Source organism: Diceros bicornis, chromosome 5, assembly GCF_020826845.1.
Source record: "Diceros bicornis minor isolate mBicDic1 chromosome 5, mDicBic1.mat.cur, whole genome shotgun sequence".
NCBI classification, from domain to species: Eukaryota; Metazoa; Chordata; class Mammalia; order Perissodactyla; family Rhinocerotidae; genus Diceros; species Diceros bicornis.
In genome coordinates this window covers 56,760,835-56,783,755 of record NC_080744.1, presented here as the reverse complement: position 1 = coordinate 56,783,755, position 22,921 = coordinate 56,760,835, and the positions used below count along the sequence as shown (strand labels likewise).

The 22,921-nt window shown below is 38.8% G+C and overlaps 1 protein-coding gene and 1 long non-coding RNA gene across 2 annotated transcripts in view; one reads left to right on the top strand and one right to left on the bottom strand.

Annotated features, from left to right (window-relative positions):
* Nucleotides 1-228: 228 nt before the first annotated feature.
* LOC131406148 (uncharacterized) lies at nucleotides 229-6,815 on the bottom strand. The gene is made up of 3 exons (XR_009220077.1): nucleotides 6,562-6,815; nucleotides 1,914-2,068; nucleotides 229-378 (listed from the first exon to the last, which is right to left on the bottom strand). It is a non-coding gene; the product is annotated as an uncharacterized LOC131406148 (long non-coding RNA).
* The window catches only part of VPS13C (vacuolar protein sorting 13 homolog C), a 176,531-nt gene continuing 159,715 nt past the window's right edge, over nucleotides 6,106-22,921 (top strand). The window contains exons 1-2 of the mRNA XM_058541734.1: nucleotides 6,106-6,240; nucleotides 20,912-20,955. Coding sequence (XP_058397717.1) covers nucleotides 6,141-6,240; nucleotides 20,912-20,955 — 144 coding nt within the window. The 5' untranslated portion in view covers nucleotides 6,106-6,140. The remainder of the gene's footprint in view (nucleotides 6,241-20,911; nucleotides 20,956-22,921) is intronic.

Below are 22,921 nucleotides of genomic sequence, written 5' to 3'. Positions count from 1 at the left end.
CCACCCACTATGTGACCTCGAGCAAGTCACTTATCCTTTCTAAGCCACAGTATCAAATGTAAAATTAGGAGGTGGGGCCTTTGGGAGGTAATGGGATTAGTGACCTTATAAAAGAGACCAAGGAGAGCTCCCTCACTCCTTCTGATAGTAAGAGTATCTACCTACAGGGTAGCATATAATAAGATAATGCATATAAAGAGTTTAGCATAGAGCCTGACATACACAATGTCAGATATTATATTTATTGTTATTACAGAAGAGAGCAAAAGTTCATTAGTTCATTTATTCATTGAAAACAATATTTGCAGAATGCTTCTTGGGTTCCACATGCTAGTCAGGTGGTTCCGGGCTGTACAAGATCATATCAGCTATGTACATCTGTGAGAAGAGGAATGAAATGATGAGGATGAAATATTTGAATTCCACCTGGCTGAGGCAGGAGTGAAACTGGGGGCTAACCTGCTTTAACTATGCTCAGTTGTCTGTTTGCAAAAGCAGTTAGATAATGCATTACTAAAACCCACCTACAGACAACATCTCTGACGCTTAGGTCATCATGGTAATGGGTGCTTGAATTTTTCAGGAACTGAGAGTCGAATCCTTGTCCAGTTCAGGCTGGTTAAGACCACCAACTCATCAACTGGGCCTTCTTGGATGACTGATAGGTGACCCTTTGACTTCAAGGAGCTGAAAACTCCACCCTCAGATCATGGTAACGCCACCATTTTTGAACATGCGTCCTATGAATAGCCATTAAGCTTGACTACCTTTGTGCAGGTCATCAATTACCTCACTTCTCCTTACCTCCAATCATCTATCCCCACACTTCAGACCACCCCATCCCTTTATCCCATAAATATACCTAATCCCCATCTTTCAGAGAGGTAGATTTAAGATTTGTTCTCCCATCTCCTTGCTTGGCTGCCTTGTGAACTAAACACTCTCTCTGCTGCAAACCTGTCATTTGGTGATTGGCATTCTGCAATCCACTTCAGAGCTTTCTCCCAGTTAACCCTCCTAACTTTTCTGACAATCCATGGTGTCATGCTTATCATGTGGTGGGCAAAATGAGCCTAGTTTGGTATCAGGAGTGAGAAGAGACTATTGACCACGATTTATATATTTAGTCTGGGGGGCAGGGTTGGTGGGTCCATGGGTTTACCATGCTTTTGACTAGCTACTTCTTTGTCTTTTTATATCATCTCCACTCCTGGCCAAAAATCTTGGGCCAGTGCTAAATCTATGGGAGAATGATTACCAAATTATATACTCAAGGGTCACATGCATGTGTTTTGACTCAACTTTTCTTGGGAGAAAAGATGATGTTGGCTGCAAGTGAGAGCCCAGAGAGCCCTTAGTTAAAATGGTGAGGCTCACAATCTGCGAAGAGTTGTTAGGCAAAGCTATGTTGTGGTGGGAGAAAGAGAAAAAGCACCAGGGCATGAGAAATTTAGGAGTGAAGAAATATAGACTCTGGAGTGAATCTATCCTAGGTTCAAATCTGTTGTGCAAGTTTTTAGCTATGGGACTGTGGGCAAGTTAATTAACCTCTTTGAGCCAAGCTGTAAAATGGGAGTAATAATACCTATTACACAAGATTGTGTGAGGGTTAAAAATGCATGAAATGCCTGGCACATAGTAAGTGCTGGCTAACAGGTAGCTGTTATTATTACTATACAGGTTTGCTTGGCTAGGGATTAACTGATTCACACATGGACTCCTTTAAAAACATTTTCTTCTTGGCAAAGCAAAGCAGATATGCTTTGTTTTTATTAACAATTCACCTTCTTCAATAACACTTTAGAAGCAGAGATTAGACACATCCTGTATAAGATTTCTTGAAAACAGCAGAGACCTGCCCTCACATGGCTGGTCCCCTGTGACCACATTAAGCCTTATGTTTAAGTACTTACCTCGGGAGCGTGAGCCATGCAGTCCTTGTGAGGATGGTGTAACAGGATGAGGCCCTGTCCTTTGAACACACAAATCTATTCAGAGGAAGTCGCGGCCGTTCTGAGCTCACAGCTATAGTCACGGGAACATCCAGTAATGGAGCTGGAAAACAATTCTGCGAAGTAAGCATAAATAGATCACACACCATTGAGGCCAGAGATGCTCTTGGAGTAGAAGGAAACTGAGCAATTTAAAGCAGACTTAAATAATATATAGGAGGTTGAGTGTTGAGGAAAGCAAGAAGAAGGTTTACAACCAAATAAAATACTGGTGTTCTGACTTATCCATCTCATTCAACACAACTGGAGTAAGGAGTAATGGAAAGAACACAGACCAGGAAATCAGGACACTTGGGTTTTAACTCTGACAGTCACTAACTCATTGCGAGACTTTGGCAAGTCCCTTAATTCTCTCTCATACTCAGTATCTCCATCTGTCAAATGAGAGGATTGGATTAACCAGGTAATATTTATTTTCCTCTGGCTCTAGCATTCTGCGATCCCCTCTAGAGCTTTCTCCCAGTTAACCTTCCTAACTTTTCTGACAGTCCATGGTGTCATGCTTATTCTCTATCTTTCTCTTTCATTTCCCTTTTCCCCCCAATTCCCTTTTGCTTTTCTCAACAAATCCCAGAATTGCGGAATCGGGTGTGGGTATGGGGTAGCGTCAAGTTAGAATTTCTTATTTTTCCATTTTTAAGCAAGAGTTGTTAATATTTAAAAAGTGTCCCTAATTTTGACTTTTGTTTTTAACAGAAATAATATTTTGCTCATCTTTTTACTACTCATTCCCTCATTGCAATTGCCTTTGTTGTCCTTCTCATTGTTCTTAAGCCAGAATGAATGTAAGAACTATAATTACTAGAATGTCATTTTCTTTGGTTAACCTCTGTCTCCCAATTCCTTTTGGTATAGAACTATACATTAGAGTACTAATGGTGTTTCCAAACTATAACATTAGTTATAGTTTGTTCTGACTTGGGACTGTAAATTTCTGACTTCAAGAAGTATGGAAGATTTGGGGCATTATGGTGTACACATAATAATCAATCCCTCAACACATACTGAAAAAGGAAAATATTAAAAATTAAAAGCTTTTAATACTATATGGTAATAGCATTATTTGTCCTGACAGGTTTGAGCTGAATTTTCCACCCAGAGATTTTTCTATTCTGCCATTTACCTTTCAAAGTAAGATCTCAGAGAATTATGACTAGCCCAGTGGTAATTTAACTGTAATTATTGAAAGAGAAAAGGGTGGCAGTGCTCAGGGAGCTGAAGGAAATTAATACCTGCTGTGTAATTTTGGGGAAATCACTTAATATTCCTGACCTTAATTTTCCTTTAAAATGGAACTACTACTACCTGCATTATTTATCTCACAGATCTTTTGTGAGGATTACGTGAAAATGTATATCTTGGCATAATAACGGCATGATAGCTCATGAGGTATAGCCGAAGAACTATTAATAAAATGGAATAATGCGTGTAAAAGCATGCATGTGCATTATTCTTTCAAAAGTGTAAAGTACCATAGAAGTGCAAGAAATTATTATTACATGAGGATTAGTATCGCCCACTTCTTCCACTAGATTACACTTTCCATTCTATTTGCTTGAACACGACTTTTTGCCTATGGCATCTTTTGTATCGTCTTGCACTGTTATGCCTACAGTCTTGCACTGTTTCTTAACTTTTTATGGTGCATGCCATAACATAATACTGTTTTTGGCATCCCCGTCTGTGCATAGTTGGTGTGAATGCACAAGGAGAGAGGGATTGTTGGAGAAGCGGGGGGTGGATTAGAAAAAACTTGGGGACAGACTGAGGAGGGCTTTGTGAACACTGGAAAGTTATTGGGTGTTTCTGAGCTGGTAAGTAATGTTTAAGAGGAGACAAGAGGCCCAAAATGGAGTCACTTGTGCTAAGCTCCACCAAAACTTAATACCTAACCTAACTGCAATTTCAACCTTCCCAGGAATGTGACCTTTAACCAGTCAATCTGGAATTTCCTGGTCGGCACAAGGCACAAGGAGGTAATCCACTGATAGACCCCTTCCATTTTTCTTAGGAGGGTGACCTTGCCTGAAACAATACATTCTTGGTTAATAATTTGCTTTTTTTTACCGCTTCCTCTCTGGCTTAAAAAAACTTTCCTCTTCTGCAGCTTGATGGAGCTCCTTTCTATTTGCTAGATGGGATGCTGCCCAAATCATGAATCATTTAATAAAGCCAGTTTGATCTTTAAATTTAACCAGTTGAATTTTTGTTGTTTAACACTAACCTGAACTCACCTGTGCTTTGGAAAATTAGCTCTGGTGGCAGTGTGCAGGTGTATGGAGAAGGGAAAAACTAGAGGCCAGGAGGCCAGTGAGAACTGCATGGTCCAGGTGAGATATAAGAATTTAGGAAAAGTAAAACAGACAAAAGTAAAATAGACAGGTTTGGCTGTTAATTGGTTGTGGATGGTGAAGGAAAGAAGTCTAAATGCCTTGTAGGTATTTTGTCAGGGTGACTGAGTGAGGAAAAACAAATCAAGGATTTATTTTCTGTATGCAGGAGTGGAGGATGGAGGTGGGTATGGATAGTACTTGTTAGTATCGGTTTTGTCTTTTACATCCATTTTACATAACACCAATTGAAGATGTTTTGACTTTTTTTCCCTTCTCCAATGGACTTTGAATGTAAGAAATGATTTTTGTTTTTGATCCTGTACAAGCCTAAGTCGTTGTCTTAGTCCGTTCAAGCTGCTATAACAAAATAACCATAGACTGGGTGGTTTAAAAACAACACAAATTTATTTCTCATAGTTCTGAAGGCTGGGAAATCCTAGATAGAGCCGACTCAGTGTCTGGTGAGAGCCCACTTCCTGGTTCAAAGATGGCCCTTGTCTTTGCTATGTCCTCACATGGCAGAAGGGGCAAGGGCGCTATCTGGCATCTCTTTTATATTAAGAACATTAATCCCCATTCATGAAGGCTCTGTCCTCAAGACCTACTTATCTCCCAAAGGCCCCACCTCCTAATACCATCACATTGGTGTTTAAGGGTTTCAACATATGAATTCTGGGCGGGGGAGGGAGCACATTCAGTCCATAGCAGTTGTTTAAGAGCAACTTACACATAGTTGATAAGACATTTCCTGTAACAAAGAATTTAATAAATGCTTGTGACTACAAATAACCTTAGCATTTCTCAGGTTTATTTCTGTTTACTGCATCTCAATAGCTTCTTCAAATATATTTTAGGAAAAAAGTCCAGTTCTCTCACGAAAATTGTTTTGGCAACGGGTGGTTAAATTTCACTAACGTAGAAAGTCCTTGCATTATAAAAGTCTTGTTTTCAAAGTCTTGCCACACCAGAGACAATTCAACGATGGCATGGAAGAAAGTGATGTAAAAATAACAGCTAACCCATACTTAAAGGAAGAAAAGTACTACATTTCTTTATTTCCCTAATGGGATAGATAACTAAGAAGTGGCTCCGGAATTAAGAATGAATCAGGCGCAAAAGGGAGCAAGAGAATGGCAAAACGCACATTCAGTTCCCACTCTGCCATCTTAACGCTGCAGTTCTGTTCCCCCTCATCCCACTTTTACATCATTAAAGCGTGTTTTCATGAAGCAAAAAGCGGAGACCTTGCCCCAGGCGGAGTAGATATGTAGCAGGACAAGGGTGCAGCGTCTCCTGTTAGGGGTGGCTGCTTAGGAGGCGCGCGGGGTGGGCTCGAGGCCTGGGCGGCGCCAGGCTCCCGTCGGGTCGCTTGGGGCGAGGCCCGGGAGCTGCTTTCGCCCAGGACCGCTGGGCTCGGCAGCCCCGAGGTCAACAGGGGCCGGGAGGCCGAGCGGCCACGCATATGTCTCTGTGCTCTCTCCTTTTCTTCCCTAACATCCTTTTCCTCTCATGCAGGCCCTCGGACACGACTGGACACTACTGCCGAGGCACGCCCAAAGCCGACCTCCCTGCCGCTCCCCCGCCCGCCCTCAGGCGGCGGCGGCGGCTGCAGCGGCGCATACCACCCGGTCCCGTCCCCCGCGGTCCCTCGCGGCGGCAGCGCGCCTGCGCACGGCCAGGTCACGCGCGGCGCGGGGGCGGGCCGGCGCCCTAGGGGCTGTCATGCGGGGCGCAGGTCTCCGCCCTCAGTGCGCCGGGCGGTTCCGGCTCCTCGCTCTGCCGCCTGAGCCCCACCATGGTGCTGGAGTCGGTGGTCGCAGACCTCCTGAACCGCTTCCTGGGGGACTATGTGGAGAACCTGAACAAATCGCAGCTGAAGCTGGGGATCTGGGGCGGTAAGCGAGGGGGCGCGGCCGGGGGGCTGCGGCCGCCGGCTCAGGGGCCCACGCCGCGTGCTCGTCTGCCCGGGTTCCAGCCCGGGCCCTGCTCCCTTCACCGCCTGAGAGTCCGCCTGCGCGGAGGGCGCTCGGGGGGGGGGGGCCCTTTACAGGCGGCAGGTGCGGGGCGCCGCGAGGCCTGTGCCCGCCTCCGCTGCCACAGGGTCCCGGGGCCCCGCCCCGGGTGGGGAGACGCGGCAGGATAGCGCTCGCGCTGCCCCAGTGCCTGCTTTTCCTGTCTCTGAGGCCGAAGCCCCTGCCCTGACCCGCCTTGCCCACCTTGGGGGGTCCGCTAGCTGCCCGCAGCGTGACCCCTTTGGCTCCACAGCATAAAAAAGCCCTTTCTGCTCTGGCAGCGCGTGCAGTGAGGATGGCTGCGTAGTCACAAACGCCCAGATAAAGTGGCACCGAGGAAAAAGAAAAAGGAGATTGCGTCTCGCAGTTATCTTTTCTGGTATTCTATAGCCTGCAGGAACCGGCTTCCTTCTGGTTGGGATTGCAGGGTTTGGGAAGGGATCAGCAGCAGCAGATCATTACGAAAGGCGTGTCAGTAGGGCGTCTTCTCGTTAGTACTTTCAGCTTCTGAGAAAGTGATTTCTTCCCCTAGTATTTACTTCTCCTTCAACGAGAAGAGGGCTTGCCGTTTTTTGTTGGAGGGATAGAAATTCAGGCCACGACCAGCATCATCATTAATTAGGTGCATGCCACGAATTTACGCCAACGTTGCTATCCTAGAGGTTAAGTGTGTAGAAGTAGACAGTAGTATGCTTGTTATGAGAGAGAGAAAGATGAGCCCTGAGCTAACATCTATTGCATCTTCCTCTTGTTGAGGAGGATTGGCCCGTGAGCTAACGTCCGTGCCCATGCTCCTCTGTTTTGTATGTGGGACACCGCCCCAGCATGGTTTGATGAGCAGTGGGCGTAGGTCCCAGCCCCGGATCCTGGCGAGGAACCGGCAGCCCAAGTGGAGGGCGGGAACTTAACAGCTACACCACTGATCTCTCCATCTAGGTGGTGTGGCCAGCTACACCACCTAGCTGGCCCTATGGGTGGAACTGCGTTTAATTCCGTCAACAAATAGTTATAGATCTGTGCTGTCCCATAGCGTTGACACTCACCACTGTGGCTGTTGAGCACTTGAATTGTGGTTAGTGCGAATTGAGATGTGCTATAAGTATAAAATATTAAGTTTCGAAAATGCTCAATAGCAGAAAGTATGTAATATCTAAATTTTTTAATGTTGGTTACATGTTGAAATAATATTCGATTATATTGGGTTAAACACAATATATTATTAAATATATATTATATATAAAACATGTAATATGTAATATATTATTAAATATGTATTAAATAAATACATAAGTATATTAAATATATACAGTGTATTATTAAAAATCATTCCCCCTTTTTACTTTTTTCTTTTTTTTCTTAAAAACCTGGCTCCTGGGACCAGCCCCGTGGCGTAAGTGGCACTGGTTTGTGGGTTCAGATCCCAGGCGGGGACCTACACCACTCCTCAGCCATACTGGGGCAGTGACCCACATACAAAGTAGAGGAAGATTGGCACAGGCGTTAGCTCAGGGCTAATCTTCCTCAAGCAAAAAAAGAGGAAGATTGGCAACAGGTGTTAGCTCAGGGCAAATCTTCCTCAGCAAAAAAACCCCAGAAAACAAAAAAAAAAAAACCTGGCTCCTAAAATTTATAGTTACTTATATGAACCATATTTTTATATTGGGCAATGTTGTTATAGAACCATGAGTGCTGCCCTAAATTGTGGAGGAGCCTGCTTTGAATAGGTTGCTATTAAATCAATCATTCGGTTGGTTCAGTGTCCTTTGCCCAACAATACATACTTTGTTTACATGTCCTCCTCCCAAACTAAGTAAATGTGAAAGAGGAGTAAAGAAGGGGACGTGTAAGGAATTAAATGTCCACTGCCTCCTGCAGTGATCGAGTGTTTCTTCAGAATACTGTCTAATACTACAAATTATTGCTTCTAGTTTGTAAACATTATTTGAAATCTGAAAAGGTCTGGGGCTAGCATTTAGGAAACCTGCTGTTCTAGGTTGTTGTGATAGACAAGCATTTATCTTACTGGGCCTTAGTTTCTTCATCTTAATTTAAACTTTAAAAAAAATCATACCAAATAATATAATATTCCTATGTAATCACTACTCACAATGACTTACCCAGGTTATAACATTGTGCCCTATTTACCTCAGACTTTTTTTTTTTTTTAAAGAAATAAAGTTTATGGATAGATTCAAAGATTCCTTCCCTACCAAATTTTCCTTTTTCTTTAAAATTAGGGGTTGGAGTAGGTAGCATCTTTGGGACCTTCAGTGCCAGTACTCTGTGGTTCTAATTGTAAATGTTTTTACTATGAAATTGTGAAGTATACTGCCTGAGGAATTGGAACTTTTTCACAACTGAAATTAAAGTACCATAATTTTATGTCATTTACTCCTCCTCTTTTTTGGTGAAATGTAGGAAAAGAGACTTTCTTTTCTTTCATCTCGTTTTTTTTCTTTTAGAAAAAGCATTCTGCAAGTGGGCAAAATCAACTTGATAATAGCTCTGAGCAAATGAACTCATTTCTTTCAGCAGTTGTATCCAGTGGAAGTCCGATCAGGGATTTGCACAGCTTTATCAGCCCATAGTTCTGCTTCTGTAAAGTTTTGCTGTCTTTTATTTTTATGGTTGTTATAAAGGAAGCTAGAAGTCATGAGCTTTTACTGTTATTGCTCAATATATTTTCTTTAAAACACTAATTCCCCATTAAAATAGAAAGGCAAAATATGTGAGTTGACTATTTCTGTTCTTTGAAAATATGCTGAAGAAATTTATCTTAAACTTTTTATGGTAAACAAGTGGGAATATTAATTTAATGAAATAGCTGATATTTATGACATCCATGATGTTGACAAATTTTATAAAGAACTGAAAATTTTATGTAATCTTATTTGGAAACTATTTGCTTTAGCAAATAAGGTTTATGTGTCATAGAGTTTGACTTTTCCAGTATTTTCCTTGTTAAATTTTCACATCTTGAGAAAGGGAAGGGTTTAACCTGTAAAAATTTCACACAGCTGATCTTACTATAAACTAAGGTGATTTTTTTTTTTTTTGTGAGGAAGATCAGCCCTGAGCTAACATCCACGCTAATCTTCCTCTTTTTGCTGAGGAAGACCGGCTCTGAGCTAACATCTATTGCCAATCCTCCTCCTTTTTTTTTTTTTTTTCCCAAAGCCCCAGTAGATAGTTGTCTGTCATAGTTGCACATCCTTCTAGTTGCTGTATGTGGGATGCGACCTCAGCATGGCTGGAGAAGCGGTGCGTCGGTGCGTGCCGGGATCCGAACCTGGGCCGCCAGTAGCGGAGCGCTCGCGCTTAACCACTAAGCCACGGGGCCGGCCCTAAGGTGATTTTTCTTAACTGGAGTATTTGAGTAGGCGAAGGCAGTGATTTTCAACTGGGGATGACTTTGCCATCAAGAGGATATTTGGCAATGAGACATTTTTGGTTTCACACTGAGGGACAGAGGTGTGCTACTGGGATCCAGTGCATAGACTCCAGGAATACTACTACATCCTGCAATGCACAGGACGGCTCCCCACAACAAAGAATTATCTACCCCAAAATGTTTGTTGGGAAACCCTAGTCTAAGGAGAATATTGAGATTGTCATCTTCATTTATAGGAGACCTCTGGGTGCTGAACAAGTCATAGTAAGAAGTAAAAAAGGACTTAGAGGAAGTATATGCCTCATGAAATTTATAACTTGAGAGAAACAGATGTCTTATGAAGTGACCGAAAGGTATTATGTCAGTAAAAATGCATAATCTTTGTTTGGATGATATCAGGAAGAAGTTTTAAGAATCAAAATGTTTTGTTAACATAATTTGAAAAAGATTATGCTGTGCATACATTCGTACTTATATAGGCATTCACAGTGAAATCCACAATAAAAAGTTGTAGAGTGAGAAGGATGGGGAAAATTATTTGAATGTCTAGAATCAGGAATTGTACTGTGTATATTACCTTTAAATTGGAGAAGCAAAAAAACAAAAAGAAACCACCTGTCATTTTCTTCCTGTTTTTATTCTTTTAAAGATTTTTTTCATGCCAAGCAATTCCTGTGTATTTTTAAAAGTGATTTAAGCAGGGTGATCTTTTAAAAATTCTTCCTGTTGTAGAAAAATGAGGCCCTGATTATTTACTAGCTGTGGGACCCATGGGCAAAACATTTTAATTATTTAAGCCTCAGTTTCCTTATCTGTAAAATGGGGAAATAACATTGTGTGTTTGTGAGAACAATTTTCTGAAAATCCGTTGTAGTTATAATTGTTAAATTGTTAATACTGACAGTAATAGTGATGATAAACAGGCCTAGCTGAGTGATGGAAAACAGCCTGCTTTGTTTTATTTTGTTTTCATAAGCATGTTTTTTCTTTTTTTTTTTTTTAACTTTTTGTTTATTGCAGTAACATTGGTTTATAACATTGTAAAAATTTCAGGTGTACATCATTATACTTTTATTTCTGCATAGATTACATCATGTTCACCACCAAAATACTAATTACAACCCATCACCACACACATGTACCAAATTATCCCTTTCACCCTCCTGCCTCCCCCCTTCCCCTCTGGTAACCACCAATCCAATCTCTGTCTCTATGTGTTTGTTTATTGTTGTTATTATGTACTACTTAATGAAGGAAATCATACGGTATTTGACCTTCTCCCTCTGACTTATTTCACTTTGCATTATACCCTCAATGTCCATCCATGTTGTCACAAATGCCTGGATTTCATCGTTTCTCATGGCTGAGTAGTATTCCATTGTGTACATATACCACATCTTCTTTATCCATTCATCCCTTGATGGGCACTTAGGTTGCTTCCAAGTCTTGGCTATTGTAAATAACGCTGCAGTGAACACAGGGGTGCATGTACCTTTACAAATTGGTGTTTTCAAGTTCTTTGGATAAATACCCAACGGTGGAATAGCTGGATCATATGGTAGTTCTATCCTTGATTTTTTGAGGAATCTCCATACTGTTTTCCATAGTGGCTGCACCAGTTTGCACTCCCACCAGCAGTGTATGAGAGTTCCCTTCTCTCCACATCCTCTCCAACACATGCTGTTTCCTGTCTTGTTAATTATAGATTATATGGCTATAATCTGACGGGCGTGAGGTGATATCTCATTGTAGTTTTGATTTGCATTTCCCTGATAGTGAGTGATTTTGAACATCTTTTCATGTGTCTGTTGGCCGTCTGTATATCTTCTTTGGAGAAATGTCTGTTCAGGTCTTTTGCCCATTTTTTAATTGGGTTGTTAGTTTTTTTGTTGTTGAGATGCATGAGTTCTTTATATATTTTGGAGATTAAGCCCTTCTCAGATGTATGGTTTGCAAATATCTTCTCCCAATTGTTATGTTGTCTTTTCATTTTGTTGATGGTTTCCTTTGCTGTACAGAAGCTTTTCAGTTTGATGTAGTCCCATTTGTTTATTTTTTCTATTGTTTCTCTTGCCCGGTCAGACATGGTACTTGAAAATATGTTGCTAAGACCGATGTCGAAGAGCGTACTGCCTATCTTTTCTTCTAGAAGTTTCATAGTTTCAGGTCTTACATTCAAGTCTTTAGTCCATTTGGAGTTAATTATTGTGTATGGTCTAAGGTAAGGGTCTACTTTCATTTTTTTGCATGTGGCTATCCAGTTTTCCCAACACCATTTGTTGAAGAGACTTTCTTTTCCCCATTGTATGTTCTTGGCTCCTTTGTCAAAGATTAGCTGTCCATAGATGTGTGGGTTTATTTCTGGGCTCTCGATTCTATTCCATTGATCTGTGTGTCTGTTTTTGTGCCAGTACCACGCTGTTTTGGTTACTATAGCTTTGTAGTATATTTTGAAATCAGGGAGTGTGATACCTCCAGCTTTGTTCTTTTTTCTCAGGATTCCTTTAGCTATTCGGGGTCTTTTGTTGTTCCATATAAATTTTAGGATTCTTTGTTCTATTTCTGTGAAAAATGTTGTTGGAACTTTGACAGGGATTGCATTGAATCTATAGATTGCTTTAGGAAGTATGGACATCTTAACTATGTTAATTCTTCCAATCCAAGAGCCCATTGGATTATCTTTCCATTTCTTTGTGTCTTCTTCAATTTCTTTCAAAAATCTTTTATAGTTTTGGGTGTACAGATCTTTCACCTCTTTGGTTAAGTTTATTCCTGGGTATTTTATTCTTTTTGTTGCAATTGTAAATGGGATTGTATTCTTAATTTCTCTTTCTGCTACTTCGTTGTTAGTGTACAGAAATGCAGCTGATTTTTGTATGTTGATTTTGTATCCTGCAACTTTACCATATTTGTTTATTACTTCTAAAAGTTTTCTGGTGGATTCTTTAGGGTTTTCTATATATAAAATCATGTCATCTGCAAATAGTGACAGTTTCACTTCTTCCTTTCCAATTTGGATCCCTTTTATTTCTTTCTCTTGCCTGATTGCTCTGGCTAGGACTTCCAGTACCATGTTAAATAGGAGTGGTGACAGTGGGCATCCTTGTCTGGTTCCTGTTCTTAGAGGGATAGCTTTCAGTTTTTCACCATTGAGGATGATAGTATGTTTTTTCTTAACTTCGGACGTTAGGGTTTTCATATTCTCTAGTGTGATAATTTTGTGTAGAGCTAACACCACATATGTAAACATTTCTTATTTTCCAAACGAATTTCTTAAAAACTTATTTATGTTTGAATTTACACTTACAAACTTATATTACCTGCCAGCTAGTTTGTAAGACAGGTTTTCAACATTCAGAAAAGTGCCTGGTGGGCATGTTGCTGCCTATGCAGGTAGGAAGGTTTATCCAGGTTTTTGTTCCCCACAGACTAGTACCAGGAGATAAATTGCACAGCCCTTAGCTATTTGAGGTGTGTCCAGGATATAATCGTTTTAAGAGTAAAATGATTTGAAAAGGTATTTGAAAAGGTATGTTAAAGCGCCAGATCTTGTGCAATTTGATTTAAGTAATATTGTTGCAATGTAGATCCTTTGTGAGTTTGATTTTTCAAGGTGATTTACTGTGGCAAGTCAGCAGGAAAATCCTTAATTTAGAATTCTGCTGCTCTCACTTCTCTTTGACAGGTAGAATATACATAGAGGCTGTGTTGTGTTGGATGCAAGGAGTGGCTGTGGTGACCAGGAGTAGGAGCCAGGTGGAGTGCTTTCAGAGTTTGTAGCTCTGCAAACCAGGCTGAGCCCATGCTGATTACTTTACTGTCCTTCGCCTACCCCTGACACTTTTCCATCAGCTGCCAGATATTGTTGGGGTGGAGCAGCATGAGGAAGGAGGAAACCTGGGTTCTAATTTCATCTCCAATACTGCCTCTTTTGTGTGGCTTTTGGCAAGTCACTGACCAGTGACCACTAGTTTCTTATCTGTAAATGAGAGAGTTAGACAAGGTCATCTCTTCTGGCTTTAAATTTCTGTGATTTGAACAAGTCCAGAGCATCGTGAGCTCCTTCATTAGATAAGTGATACTGCCACTTGCTCTGCTTTCATGGTGAGAAATGGTAGTCAAATAGTGTATTTGTTTCCTTTCCTTTTTGTTCTTCGCTCAATATTGGTGAGCAAAGAGTCACAGTCATGAAATATGACATGATAAATGAAGTTCCAGCCTCATGCTGATATTTGCAAATCCAAATCTGATATATCACATTATCTTAACAGGTAGCTGTAGGGTAGCTTGAGAATGCAAGAAAAAGCAGGTCTCTTTGCTTCTTTTTACTTTGATACATAAAACATAGCAGTATCTATGTAGAGGACTTTTTTAGTCTCTTCTTCCCAGCCAACACTTGGTATAGTGAAGGCCACATTTCTCATTAGCTTGTCCTATGCCATGTAAAGTAAACAACAAAAAGTTCAATATTGTAATGTAATATACTTAGGCTCAGTTATTACAATTAAGGCAATGCTTAAAATTTTAAAGTGAAAACACCTTTCAACATATTTAAATAGCATTATAAATTAAAAATTCACCCCTTTTCTAGAAATAAAACTGGAAGTTGATACTTTGGTAACCATTCTACTAGGAAGCTCTGCCACCTTACTCACTGTTATGAGATCCCTGATGTGTACTTGAAAGGGAGAAGGTTCAGTGGTATGGCAGCTTCCCACCTTTCGTTGCCAGGACTTTCTATTTCAACAGAGAAATGGAAAGAGTAAGAGTCAAATGTTTCCTTTCCCTCTTCCAGCTTCTCCTCCCCAGACGAAATCACTGTGAACTCTTGTTAAAAGGGGTATCGACTGGTTAATTTGGATTAAAAAGCTAGATTCAATTGAAATGAATCACTACAATATTTTCTTCAGTATTCTTTATGAGAAAATATTAGTTATTAAAGTAATTTGATTTATGCTTTAAAAAACCGTTCAGCCATTTACTTTAGCTCACTTTGGAAAATGAACATGTCTGAATATTTTGATATGCTTTCAAATAATGAGTGTTTATGTTAGAGATACATAAAGGAAATCTTAAAAATAAATACATAGCACTACATATTCTTTTTTTCACTATTTTACAATATGCAAAGCTAGTTTCATGGATTAAGGCATGGCATTTTTGTTGGTGGTTTGGTTTTTTGTTTTTAATGACAGTTTTGGGTTAATCTCTGTGTTTTATATTAAGAACATTGACCAGGGAGTCAGGAGACATAGGTTCTATTCTTAGCACTGCTGCAGGTTAATTGTATAACCTTGGATAAATCACCTAATCTCTTTAGGCTTCAGTTTCTTCAGGTATAAAGTGAGAGGGGATTAGGTTTAAATATCTTTATGCTACTGAATAGTTCTAAATTATAACTTGTGAACTTCTGTCTTTTGTTTTTGGAACATGTAGATTTTTTTTTCTTTGTGCTGAGGAAGATTAACCCTGAACTAATATCTCTGCCAGTCTTCTTCTACTTTATATGTGAGGCACTGCCACAGCATGGCTGAGGAGTGGTGTAGGTCTGCAACCGGGATCCGAAACCGCAAATCCAGGCTGCTGAAGCGGAGTCTGCCAAACTTAACCACTAGGCTGCGGGACTGGCCTCCAAAATGGAGATTTTTAAGAAGTATTATAATGACCAGTTTGCAATGCTATTTCCTGCTTCTGTGTTTTCTACTGTGGCACTATCCTTTCTTCTCTTAATCCTAACACAAACCTTGATTCTAATCTATCTTTCTGGTCATATCCTTGTTAGTTGTACTAGTTTTAGTTTCCCTATTTGATTTTGGGTTTCTTCACACTCTTAAAATGCAAAGACCAAAAGTGGATCCACCAACTACAAAGGCCTCTCAATGCTGAGTTGTATAGCGTTTTTTTTTTTTTTCGATGGAGATAGAATTATCTTCTGAATTAAAATTCTCTACCTTTTCTGCTCTGCTCTTTGGGAGATAGTGTGATGTTCTGAACCCAGCGTTGGGCATCAGAAGATTTGAGCCCTGGCTCTACCACTCACTAGGTTGACATAGTATTCCTGGGTCAGTCATTTAACCTCTGTAAGCCTCAGTTTCTTTTGCTTAATATGTATGTCCTGCCTCGTTTACCAGGAGGCTGTGAGGATCAAGTAATGTAATAGATCTGAGAGTATTTTTTTAAATATAAAGGTTTATGTTCTTATTGCAGTTTTTTCTACCCCAGTATAATATGCATTCTGAATCAATTAAGTCAGTATTTATTGAGCACCTACTATGAGGAGAATCAATAAGGAGTTTATAATCAGGTTGGGGATTTATATGGTTAAAGTGTTAAGTGCCATAAGAAAGATATAGCTAAACTTCTGTGCAAGTTCAGATTATTTCTGACTAGAGGTATTTGACATCAACACTGTATTTCTTACATTTATTTTGTGGGCTGTTATGTGTTTTATTTATTTATGTATTTATTTTTTTCCTGAGGAAGATTAGCCCTGAGCTAACATATATTGCCAATCTTCCTTGTTTTTTGCTTGAGGAAGATTGGCCCTGAGCTAACATCTGTGCCAATCTTTCACTACTTTGTATGTGGGTTGCCATCACAGTGTGGCTGAGGAGTGCTATAGGTCCGCACCTGGGATCCGAGCCCGTGAACCCAGGCCGCTGAAGCGGAATGCACCAAACTCAACCACTAGGCCACGGGCCTGGCCCCAGCTCTTATGTATTTTAAAATCCATTCTCGGACTTAGGCAGGCTTGTTCCATATTATGCCAATACCACTGATTTTTGTTTGTAAATGTACTAACTTGGTGGATTTCTGTAATTTAGCAAGCATTTCTTTTTCTATTGTATTTTTTTTGAGATGACTCCAACTCTCCTTACCTTGGTGTCATTTGCTTATTTAATGGATTTACTTCATTTCCATCTTCTGGTTCATTAGGAAAGATTATTAGGTAAATTCTGATCCAGGATTTATCCTTTTAAGGGACTTCTTAAAATGTCCTTCAAGATTAGCTTTCAAACTTTATGTGTGACTCTCTAGCTGTGTATGCTCATCCAAAATATTTCTAGTTTATTAGTGAGAATTATATGGGATCAAAATCAGACATCTTCTCTTCTGAAGCACAGACTACACTTATTGCTTATTCTCATCCTTTAGGCCTGTCGGTCCATTTAAGAAGGAAATCACTTCGTAGAACTTCCTTTGAAACTTCATGGGATCAGAAACACCTGACTATGGGATAGGCTTTAGTGCCTTCCTTGCTGGCAGAGTTTATCTGTCTCCAATTATTAGTCATTCTTTCCCTTGTTTTTTTTTGAAGATTAGACACAAATGTTTACCCTTCCTCCAGGTTTTCAGGAACTTCGTATGGCCTCTGTGTGTTCTTAGCCCGGGTGATCTGGCTAGAGCGGTAAAGTTACTTGCATGTGTATAGATTTATTATGTTATCTTGAAATAGAAATGGAAAACGAAATCTTAACTTCTTCCTCAGCATTCAGGTAAGTATAAAATGGTTGATATTTAGGAGGGGGTCTGCCTTAATCTTAGTTCTATAAATTATTTTTATTTAAACAGAATTTTTGACATTCATAGGATAGACAGTGAAACTCCTGCATATGTATCTGCAGAAAAGCATGCAGTTTAGTTGAAGAATATTTGTTAGCACAGTGCCTTACCTAAATAAGGCACTCATCTACTGGTTGAATGAATGCATACACTTTTACCCTGGTGTTAATCTGAAATAAACTGCTATTCCTCCCTTTTTCTTTGTATCAGGACTAGCGGCTCCTCCTTCAGTGCAAATAATTTATAGAATGTATCATTGTTATTTCATTGCTGTATTTACAGTTTATTGGATAACATACACATTTTTCAGAGAGAAAGTATGCATTTGTTTGCTAGATTCTAAGTAGCAGAAATAGATCTTTTTTCATGTGTCTGTCAGTAAGGTAGATAATAGATATAGGAGGAATTTATATAAAACATATTGAGGTCATATTGACATTAGAATTTACCTTTGTTTTGTTTCCCCATTTCTTATTACAATTTGCATAATTTTAACATAAAAGTACTATCTGATTATTATAAAAACTAGAAAATACTGAAAAACATTAATAAAAAAACTTTACTATTTCCTAGCAATAATCATTATTGTCTCTTTTTGTCTCTCTTTCTAAATATACTTGTTTAACTCTGTTAGCCATATTGGTAGTTTTCAGTATTTCACATCTTAAATACCATTTATTTATTAAAGAACCAAAGTGCCACTGCAATAGAAACAGCCCACTTTTTATAAGGACATTTATACCTCATATCTAATGCAAATTACTTCTGAGCACTCCTGATGACACTTGACCCACTAGTTGAGAATCGCTGGGTAGAACAGTCAGAATCATGAGCACGTTTGCAAGTCTCCATATGGGCCTTAGATCCTCTTAAACTAGTTTGGATTGCTTCAGATATGCGCTAGCCTCTGTGCAGATCACTTCTTTTGGTGTGAATAGAGTTCCCAATTGTAATTTTTTGTAATTCATCATCTGACAGAATTAAATCCAGGAATATTTTTCCACTTATGTAATTTTTGTACATATAATACTTCTTAAGGATTGTTTTTTTCCAATTGCCGAACACATGTCAGTTCTTCATGAGTACTTTGTTATCCCTACGTTTGGTCAGTTATGGCATCTTGTCAATTCTACCTCCAAAATTACTTTTTACTCTGAGTCTGCCTCTTCAACCCTGAAGCTACTGCCTATTTCAGGTTTTAATTTCTCTTCAGTGTATGGTAGAAGCTGGCTGACTGCCTGTATTCTTTCCGTTTCCTCCTATTATAGTGCTGCAGTATTTTACTCCCATTTGTGAGGCTTCTTACCTCCTTGTCTCCTTTTATTGCAGTTTTCAATGATTTATTTTAGAAAATTTAAAATATATATATACACACACACAGAAAATGAATTTTATTATATGGAAATGACCACCGTGATCATTATGATGTCTAGACAGACAACACAGTTGTTTGTTTTCTGTGTATGTGTGTGTATATATAATTTTTAAATTGGATCAACCTGGGCATTCTTGAACCTTTTTTTAAAACTTAATATTTTGTGAGCATTTTCCCATTAACATTTTGTGAACATTTTCCCATGATTGTCTACATTTGTTTTGCTCTATATCATAGATGTATTATGGTTTATGCCTTCTTCCTGGACATGTAGTTCTTTAGGTCCTCCCTCCCATCCAGCCATCCTTTCTGCTATTATAACCAATTTTGCAATATCCTTGTAGCTAAATTGTTTGGACAAATCCATGATTATTTCTTAGGAAAGAAGTGTAATGTTTCTAAAATATAGCTCTGATTTTGTCATCTCTGTTATATATATTTCATCTCTCTGTTGTGACCAGTCTGAACTTTCCATCCTAAAAACTCTTTGTTAGTCTGGCCCCTGCCAACCTTTCTGACTTTTATCTCCTATCCTTTTCTCACACCCTCCAGCTACATCAGACCACATGTGGTTTCTAAGATGTGTCTTACTCATGCATGTCCGTTTGCCCTCTTTTCTTATCAACCCAGTAAATAGTTCTTTGACCTTGTAGCCTAAACGTTCTTATGAAGTTCTTAATCTTCCTAGGCAGAGTTAGGTTGTTCCTTATTTGCATCTTGTGCATTCTACTGTTGGAATGCCAGTAGAGTATTTCCAAAATTTTAGAAATTTAGTCTCCTCTGTTAGGTTGTGAGCTCCTCAATAGCAGGGAGGTTGTTCTAGTCATCTCTCTCTTTTCAGCACTTAAGTCAGCCTGCTTTGGTGGTCTAGTGGTTAAGTGGCTCTCAGTGCTGCTGCTCTGGTTTGTTTCTTGGTTAGGGAACCACACCACCCATTTGTCGCTTGTCATACTGTGGCGGCTGCATGTTGTGATGCTGACAGCTATACCACTGGCAGAGTCATCCATGGTGGATAAGTTTCAGTGGCACTTCCAGACTAAGACAGACTAGGAAGAAGGACCTGGCCACTCACTTCTGAAAAAATTGGCCATGAAAACCCTATGAATAGCAGCATGTTCACTGCTTCTTCAGCGAATAGAATTCACTATTCTAGCAGTGTCTTCGCTTGAAGGTGAAGACGAGGCTGGATTCAGCTCTGCTGTACACAGGGTCTCTAGGAGAGTAAGAGTGGGAATTGATGGCATTGACGCATAGTAGGTGCTTAATAAATGTTTGAATAAATCTGAAATCTGGGGAAAAGCAAATCTTTAACAATGGCATAATGGAATTAAATATACTTTTTAACCTTTATAATTCACTCCAAAATACTATGAGGAAAAAATTACTTGATCGAAAAATATTTATGGAGAGCCTAGGAAGCAGAGTATTTTTTTAAAAATAAATATGTTATAAGTGATTAAGAAAATGTATAACTGAATAATTTATGCTTGCATTTAATGTTGAAACTATAGATTTATTAATCTTTACAGAATTTAAGTGAAATGAAAACTTTTTGTTTGCTAAAGTTTTTATGTAAGCAAGAAATTTAAGTATTATATATCAACAAATATAGGTGTTTAAAATTTGAGTCATATAATAATATCATTGTGGCTTTAGTTCTTATAACTTAACAGCTGCATAAATTTAAGAAATGTTGGACTAATTAAAGAATATTAGAACCATAAAAAATAATCATGGGAAAAGTAGGATGTTTGGAGTTTTAAAAGCCTAACACCATATTCCTGTAGAAAATATTCATTGACACCATAATTAAGGAAAGAATCCTGGGTTACAGGATCATTGATCTGTTCTAGTAGTCATCTCTTTATGTCTTTCTGTTGAGATTTTGGCTTAATCATTCAAAATGATGGATATTTTCTTTGGTTGTGAAGTTCTTCAGTCTGCAAGTCTCCAAATTCTTTCTCATTGTCTATTTAAATGTTAGCCAGTTGAAATATTTTGTAATTTCTTTTGCAATGGGCTAACCTAAAGTATGCTACAGTTAATAATTCTTGTTCATATATAGCAGCTCTTTTATGCCATTAGCTTCTTAAGTTCTTGAAGTTTCTTTTGCTCACCCTTGTCTTCTTAGCAATTAGCATTATGACATAGTGATTGGTACTACATTATGACAGGTTATACTAATTGGTATATTAACTTTATATTTTTCTTCTTCTTTTTTAAAGGTGATGTGGCTTTAGATAATCTACAGATCAAAGAAAATGCTCTGGTAAGTTTTTTAAACTATATTGATTACTCAGTTAATTTGGTAAGCTCTTAGAAACCTTTGGTTACTAGGTATCTGGTACCAGGTACCAGATAAAGTGATTGAGTCACTCAGAGAAGGATTAGTGGTTTAACTATTTGCTGTAGGAAAATCTGAGATTAAACATTTAGAATTTTTTTCCCCTGGTGATCAAAATAATATCTTTTGGAAAATGGAATGTTTTTCCTTGACGTTATTTGACTGTATAAATTTGTAGCAGACATTTGTCTTACTGAAGTAGTTTTCTTCAGAATTATTTGTATGTATTTTTCAGTAAATAAGGGCTTGATTTTAACAATTTATCTAATGAATAATTGTACTTTTGGAAATATATTGACAGTCCAGCCTTATAATATTATGGTAATATTAAGAGGTAGAATAGATTTTTTTGGAGTCTAGCCCCAGAAAGTAATTTGTCATTTACTATTGAGCTAAAAACAAACAAGACAATACTCTCCATCCTCCAGCCCCCCACCCCACCATCCCCCTTTAGGCTTTAGCTGATTGGACTTAATTTGAGTTTATGAAGGCACTTAAGAATGAATTTATTCTTTAATTAACAGATCAGATTTCTAATTAACCTACAGTGTGTTTTATAATCCTGGCTTTTACCTCTGGTTGGATTTCTACATGGTGAATTGTGTAATAGGGAGAACCGTATACACAAAATGCTCCCATGACTGGTCTCAGAGAAGCCAGTTTTGGATATTGAAGATCCTAGGATTAGAACTTTGTCACAGGAGTAACAATTTATTTTGTTATAGTGAAAACAGCTTGGCGTGGTGGAAAGAACATGGACCTTACAGTCTGGCAGAACTGGTTTGAGTGCTAGCTCTGCCTTTTACCAGATGTGTGACTTTTGGCAAGTTTCTCAATTTCTTTGAGTATCAGTTTAATCATCTTTAAAGTGGAGTTAATAATACAAAACAGTATAGTATCTCTGTGCCTTTGCGGCTTGAATAAGATGACAAGTAGAGCCTGGCAAGTAGTGGACACTCAAATTATTTAAATTTTCTTTCCCTCCTTTTTTATAGAGTGCTGCAACTTTTTATTTTATTATTTATTTAGTTATTTATTTTTTAATTTTTTTTGTGAGGAAGATCAACCCTGAGCTAACATCCATGCCAATCCTCCTCTTTTTTGCTGAGGAAGACCGCCCCTGAGCTAACATCGATTGCCAATCCTCCTCTTTTTTTTTTTCGCTTTTTCTCCCCAAAGCCCCAGTAGATAGTTGTATGTCATAGTTGCACATCCTTCTAGTTGTTGTATGTGGGACACCACCTCAGCATGGCTGGATAAGCGGTGTGTCGGTGTGTGCCCGGGATCCAAACCCGGGCTGCCAGTAGTAAAGCGCATGCACTTAACCACTAAGCCACGGGGCCGGCACCTACAACTTCTTAAATTTTGTCTGAAAATTTAGAACTTAAGATTCTATTGGTGGAGATTGGAATAAAGGTTATTTTTCCTCTATATATGAAAATATTTTAGAAGGAAATAAGTATAACTAGAATTGTGGTGACAAGATATCTATGTAACATACTTAGAAGACAAACTGAACTCTTTGTTAGCCTAATTTGAATTTTGGTTATAATTAAATATAATAAATTATTTTGTAATTTATATTGTCCATTAATTCAAACTAGTCTCCTTTCCCAAATTAAAATGAATTGGTGAAGTTTTACTTTGATGTGGGTTCTTTGTTTTGTGTGAAAAATTATTTCAGGAGGATCAAAATGAGCATGAGACCACACTTTTAAAAGTATATAGTTTACAATTTGTATCCTGTATAATATGAAGACCCTTGAATTTATCTCCATTCTACCTCCCCCCACCCCCCGCCCCAGGAAGGTAGAGCTACTGGCTTATCACCAGAGAGGATTTTTTTTTTTGGTCTAAAAAAAGACTTTTTATCAAAAAGCTATTAGTATTT